Below are 7,035 nucleotides of genomic sequence, written 5' to 3'. Positions count from 1 at the left end.
AACGGAGGAATCAGAACTAGAGAACGTGCAAACGACAGAACGCCTCTCCTCTCCGGCGTCTGTACACCGAGAATGGAAACACACGAGTCACACGGGATTGGGCTTCTGACGCGAAGAGTTCCTCGACGGCAAAACTTGTGGACGCAAATACTGCTCATGGATGAATACCGCGCTCTTTAGAAACAGAGAATATACTTTTTAAAAGCGCGGGAAACGAAGACTCACGGCAGATGCAAAGAAGAAACCGGAACAATACCTTCGGCAACGCACATGGCCGAGGCTCGTTCTCCACGTAGGGGACTCGAGGCGATGTTTGAGAACAGACAAAAAGCGCAGCCAGAGATTTTCTCCGTGGTGATTTAGGCAGGAGGCCAGAGCGTTTGCTCGAAATTCCTGCGAATCGACAACCTGAACTGGTGGTCTGTCCTGTCGAATAAACTGCCCCTGCTTCTTCTCTTTGCACCCCAGTCAAATGCAGGCAGATATGAGACGCACTGTTTCACACCAATACGTGTACATATATGTACGCACGACTTACAAAAATGGATTCCAATATATGCGTTCCTGGGCGTTGCGTCGGGAGACAGGAACGAAGAAGTGGCAACACTGTACACGCTTGCACAGACTCACTGCGGCGCCTTCTTTGCTATGCATCCGCCGAGTTTCACGTCAAAGCAGAGGGGAAAAAGCGACTGTTCTTCCCCTGTTTTCCCGCGGAAGAGAAAGAAAAAAAGTGTTGGATGTGCCACCGTCTTCCGCTGACATTGGTCTACCGTGATGCATGCAGACACTGGAGAGAATCAACGCATACGCGGCCCAGGCACACAAACCGTACATCTGCAGGCGGTTGCGTCTCCTTGAGAGGAGACTGTCTTTGTTGCACAGCTTTTCGAACCGGCGAAGCATGACAAAAATGGTTTGGCATCTGCTAATGGCTCGCTTGTTCGACTCAAACATTTTTGTCCCGTTTCACCGGCCGTAAATTGTGTATGATTGAGCCCCTGAAAGTGAAAAACTCGTCAGTTCGGACCTTGAGCAATTTAGAGTACGGCAATTGACACCGTTCCAGCCACGCTGTGTGGTCTGCGAGATCCAAGGGAAGTGGATGCGTACTGACATGCCCATCTACCCCTACTTGCCTGAGGGGGACTCTGACGGCCACTCCAGGACCAGAAACACATCAAATTACACGCGTGGTAACAAATCCAGAAGTAAGGAAGAACAGACTCACAAACTGGAAGAAACAGTTCTGCAGTGGAAGCCTGGAAAAAAGGCCGACTGAAAGCTAGCGAAACCGTGACGCCGACCCCAAAGGTGGTTTTTGCTGGTTGTGTACTCGAAATGCCTCAGCAGAATACAGGCATAGCGTACCGACGGATCTATAGTAGATGCATCTAGTCTATAGTACATATGCCTAACACCTGTTGCCGCTCGGCATTTCCATCTGTGGATAAGTCTAAAAAGTCTGTACGTGCAGTATAATGCCTGTATTAGGCAATTTGATAACGGGCGAAGCGTGCGATCGCCCCCATGTAGACGTGTATATGCAAGCGTTACGCATGACGGTGGCACGAAACAAACACATATTGTTGGAGAATCTGGTCGTGCACGGTTCCCCATTACATGTCTACGCGTGGATGGGTGGGATCGTGTAGAACAGCGGAAATGGCTGTTGCATGTTTTTTTTGCGACGTCTACACGGGAGATGATAATAAAAAAGGCAACTTTTTCGGTTGTGTGTTGTTGGGAGCTGACGGCCCGTATGGGCAACCCTAGTGAATGGAAGATAGGCTAACGAGAAAAGTGAAAATTCGTCGGATCTCGGGTTCAATGCCAAAGACAAGGACGTACACACGGACATTTTCCACCACGATGCCTTGTGTTCAGGTTGCCCCTGGTGAACAGAGACGCGTGCACAACGTCGCCACATCCGCAAAGCCGTCACTCCCAATACCGGCGAGGTCACCAAACTTCGATTTCTTCATGGGGCATCTTCATACCGAGTGGCCCCTCAAGAGCCAACTTTGACCACTCCGCTGCCTTCCAGTTCAATGACAGAGCCAACTCCCTGCCCAATGACTGACGCGATTGGAGGATTCATCGCGCTCTTCATTGATAACTCCATAACAGGATCCTGACATTCCAGGCCATACGAAATAGCTTCTCGGCGGTATCTAGCGAGTTTCTGATGCAGTGACTCCGTAAGAAGCGCAGACCGACCCATAATGTAATTTACCACGGCGTTTCCGGCTGCCACACCAGTTGAAGCCGCTCTGTATGCCATTCCCCCCGCGGCACGGGCAAGTTTAGTTATTCTCCATTCGCTTGCTCCTTCATTCTTCCCCTTTTCGTCGTGTTGCGACGAGCTCTTCCCCGCCACCGGCAGTGGGAAGACAAAACGCGTGTGATCCTGTCGGACTGCGCTGTCACCACACGGGACGAAAGCTAGGTTGTGGTTACTTACGTCGCACATAGGAATCGCCTGGGCTGGCTCGAAGCTTACGACTTCATTGACACTATTCACCATAACCAGAGCCTCGAACTCTGACTTGCCTTCAACCGCGTTCCCATCAAATCGAACCAGTTTGCAAGTGGTGAATCGCCGGTCCTGCAAACAAAACGGACACGAGCTCCCACTAGATGAAAGACGCTACTACAAGGTCAGCTTCATAATCCCGAAGGGGGACAGCCTGCTCCGGTCGCGAGAAATTAGGGCTCAGTCAGTGGGCTTTCTTACAGCTACGCGCATATTCACTGTAATGTAGCTTTCACGGGGAAACTGCTTTTCATAACATCGCCTTGAACAAAGTCAACATGCGTGACCACATAAACTCGAACCGATGTCTAGTGACTATGCATTATTGACTATCGCTAGCCACCGGTCGACGGGAATAGCGGCAAGTATCCGGCAACCGAAAAAGAGATCGAGTTCTACAGCTCAGCACCATTCCAGTTTGCCGCTGCGTGGAGTGCTGGCCTGCTGGTGGGTGACAGCTCTACGTCGACGAAAACGGTATACTATACCTTGCTACCACATCTTCTTTGATATGCTTGACTATGGCCATCGCAAGACTCTGGTAATGTGCCCTTCGAGGGATGGACTGGAATTTTACGAATCGCCAACACCCAAAGGCGGAGGCGGCTTTGCCAGAGCCACGTTGAATGCGCGAAGCGACTTCCATAAACAAAGATAACTTTGTGACCGCTGCAAGGGGGCCTCACGGACTCACCCATCCTTTGAACCGAAACCCGACACTCGCTTCAGTCGGAGAAATTAGAATTTTGAGGCAGCATAAAATAATGCATTGAAGAATAATAGCTTGCAAGGCGTGCAGCCGTGGCTTCGCCGAAATTCCCGGGCTTCCTCCACTCAAAACCGGACACTGAAGGCACTCTCCAAACCCTTGAGCGACAGCATCGGCCACTGCCGTGCTTGACGGTTCCCCAGTCCCACGTTCTTGCCGGTCGGCCGCTGAACGAATGCTCTCTCGGTAGTCAGAAGAACACGTATTCCCTTGTTGTGCCACACCGTGCACGCGATTGATGGAGTTAGAACGAAGACTTGTCTGAATGTACAACATTTTCCCCCTTGCGTCAAAAAACTCCGTAGACGGCCAACTGCGATGAACGAGCAGGGAAACCCGTCCCGTTTGCCTCCCTCCGGACTTCAAGAAACCCAGCGAAAGGCAGATACGGACACTCGCAGATCGTTCGTGCTACCGAATGAGGAAAGAGCTCTCCAGAAGATGCAGAAGAGAAAGTGACGCTAAAAGTTGAAATGCGGCTCGCCCTCCTGCCGATCTCTACTAGAGCCCTCACTTCCTTCCTCGTATTAGGTGCACATTATTGAAAGTAAACATACTCCTGAATGCGCACACATTTAAATTATATCATTCACTAACTGATTATGCACGTTGCAGCTGTGTTCATCGACGACCAATGCGGTTCGATCGTCTACACCGGAAAACCAGGTTTCTCCGGCATGTCGAGCAAGTGCTCTGGCTGTGTTGGTTCTCCTCCCGTTCAATCCCCGAAAGATGCCAGGCGAGTCCTGTTTTTTATGGAAAGAAACAGAGAGGGAATGCTGTGGGACTCGATGAAACTGCACGTTGTGGACTGACGACCTAGTCGGCAAGGCGGCAGTTTCCAACGCGACCAAGACACAGCGAGCTCGTGGTCACTCTGCCACACCACGGGTTCTTTTGACTACGGTTCTTTTGTCACCAGCGGCTAACCGGAGAGTCTGCACGAATATTGGAAGGCGAAAAAAACTTGAATGTGGATGGCTTCCCCTGCAAAAACAGCGACGGCTCCCAAGTTTCTGGGAGAGTCAAAGAAGCTGGTGAGCGTCCGCCGTGAAGAGGGGAGAAACTCTCAAAAAAAACGCCCTTCCCTGGAAAAAGGGAGGCAGGCCCACACTCCACTCACGGAGAAAGATCTTTGGGAAAGAATGCCAAAAAAGAGTGAAGCTGGCGAGGAGACCGGGAACGGGCCGCTATGTTTTCGAACTCAATGGCCCCGTGACGGGCATTCTGCCCCGCTCTCTGCAGCTCATGCGTGTGTCTGCAGTTCATGCGGTGAACCCCTCAACGAGTTTGCGTGGACACTGCGCGTCCAACTGTTTTTCGGACGCATTTCCTGGCAGAGACAAGTCCTTTCCACTTCTTCGACCTCTTATTGTGCGTAGCGTTATGCCTTCGACGCAGCTATCACGACGAAAGGTTCAGTGGAGTTCGACTGAGCCCCTGAGCCTGCGGCACAACTCAAGACTTGCTCACCAGAGGCACCACAATTGTATCTGTCGAGTTAGTGCCACATTTTGATGGAAGACAAAGAGCGAACGCATGAAGGAAAATTTGGAAGGAATTTGCTCCCCATTTCCCCCCATTTATATGCGTTGGATGCCACTGAGGAAAACAAAAACATCGGCGTTGCTGAGCAAGGCACATCCAGGAGCGTTGCTCCTCTCGAGCTCCCAAGGCAGGCAGTGTGACCTTCGGCGCGAACCCTCCGAAAAACGGGGGTCGGACGCACAACACTGTTGCAACAGTATTTCGTTATCTGTGTTGTGGCAAACTCTTCGACGTGATTCGAGGAAACGCCGACCCCGAACTAGACTACGTACTGAGCCGTGGCACTTCATCAGGGTTTCGGGGTTTACCCTAAACTCTATTGGCCTTCGAGTGCAGCGCATGAAACCCATTCGCGGTGGTGGAGCGTTTTCACACAAACGAGGGTATTACTGCAGCCTAGATTGACACACGGAAAGCGTGGCGCAGTTTACGCGTTGCAGAGAATGGACGAAGCCGCGGTAAACAGTAGTAGCCTCTGAAGAACACAAAGTAGCATGACACGCTCTTTCCATCGTGGCGTCGAAACCGTGGATTCCGTGCGAGCCTGCTGATAAACCTCCAGGAGAAAGGCAACAACGGGATTTTTCTCGCAGAATGAAGGCGCGCAACAGGCAAGAGCTATCTCATTTACCAGACCTAAAGATGCGTGTGCTCCAAGGAGTGTCCACTAGCGATGCGTCGTACTCGACCAGCCTACTGCAAGAATATGCACAGTTCTTGCGCTGGCGTACACGATGTACATCTCCATACATATCTAAGTTCGTATGAGGTCACTTTCGACGGAACAGCGTGATATGCCGTTTTGCTAGTGCACGAATGTGCATCAGCAAGAGCTTCCAGCTTGTTGTTCTTCCTCGTTGACTCCACAATTCCTCGAGGAAAGACCTGGTTCCATGATCGAGATTCTTTACGGACAAAGCAAAAGTCCTCGCAGTCTGGTTGTCTCCCTTCACAGAGTGTCCTAGAAGCACCTGGATATCATCGTCGTTTTACTCACGAGCGTTATACCACCTCTACGGAGCACAAACGCAGATAATGTTGTCTCCGCTTTTTGTTCCCAGCGGGTCCACGAAAGGCTTCTGAAAGTTCTATGTCTCCCCACGTGAGTGCCTACGGACAAGTCAGCCACCAGACAAAAGATGTAGCTTAGACACTAGACATTCTCCTACATTCGCTTTTGCGTTTCCTTGTCACGGCGAGGTCTCGGATACAAGTGCTAATCCAAAACCGGAATCGTTCTAATGAGAGGAGTTGTCTGTTGTTTGTAGCTGCGGGTGGATCCTGCAATACGGAACATACCGTTTCGTTTTACAGGCGGTGGAGGTAGTAGCTCTTGCATACATCGCCTGCCACGAATGCGTGAACAATCTTGCTGGTGAGACACTAGCCTGTGCCACGGGCCCTCATTCTTCCCTTCGTTCTCTGTCTTGGCACCTTCACGCAGGTCAGAATGACGGAAAAGATCGGGAATCGCCTCTTTTGTGGCTCGTAGTGACCAAGACTTACCACTAGCATTTCTGGTGTCTCCAAGAGTTGCCACTGCAACGAGCAGATATCTCAAACAGCGAGAAGGGTTGCTGTGAAGAGTCGCTCTTGAATCTCCTCATGTTGCGCGCTACGGAGCTGAATACTCCGCGAGGGACGACACCCCAGACCTGTGTCGCCCATGAAAAGACATAACCTGCGCATTGACACGCCAGTGTGATGTCTTACGTGACCGGTTGCCTTGTCCGACTGCCGCCTGTTTCTTTGGCTTTCTTTTCGCGGCTGCACTGGAAAACAACCGCCGTGTGATCGTGCTTCCCGCCGCAAAAGGAAGGCGGTTGAGGATACAATCTGTACCGCGGTTCCGGTGTGCGCTTTGCGAGCTACTGATGAAAAAGTGTAAAGCTCAGCGCGCAGGAAATGCGGACGACAGAGCAGCATATCTCCATCGTCATATTCTACAGGAAGACCACTCTGTGATGGTCACATGCGAGAATAAAGCGACAGGAAAGAGTTGGTCGTTTCGTGTCGAGGATGACTGACGGTCACAAAAATCAGTAACGCACCAGATACGCGGTGCCTGCTCCGGTTCTCCGGTTGCCGCGTGGCTTCATACGGAAGTTTTCCGTCCTCTGCTCTTTCCTCTGACATTTTGGGAAGATCGGGTTTCCAGCATTCCTCGAAATCTGGGTTCCCT

At 51.3% G+C, this 7,035-nt stretch overlaps 1 protein-coding gene across 1 annotated transcript; it reads right to left on the bottom strand.

Moving 5' to 3' along the window:
- Positions 1 to 2,011: 2,011 nt before the first annotated feature.
- On the bottom strand, positions 2,012 to 3,581 carry NCLIV_022510 (conserved hypothetical protein; the record flags this gene model as incomplete). The annotated part of the gene is made up of 2 exons (XM_003882445.1): positions 2,012 to 2,608; positions 3,231 to 3,581. 2 exons carry the CDS (start codon positions 3,579 to 3,581, stop codon positions 2,012 to 2,014), a joined length of 948 nt encoding a protein of 315 aa, XP_003882494.1.
- Between the last annotated feature and the right edge of the window lie 3,454 nt (positions 3,582 to 7,035).

Source organism: Neospora caninum, chromosome VIIa, assembly GCF_000208865.1.
Source record: "Neospora caninum Liverpool complete genome, chromosome VIIa".
NCBI classification, from domain to species: Eukaryota; Apicomplexa; class Conoidasida; order Eucoccidiorida; family Sarcocystidae; genus Neospora; species Neospora caninum.
Note: the sequence above shows the minus strand (reverse complement) of the source record. Positions and strands in the feature narration are given on the sequence as shown.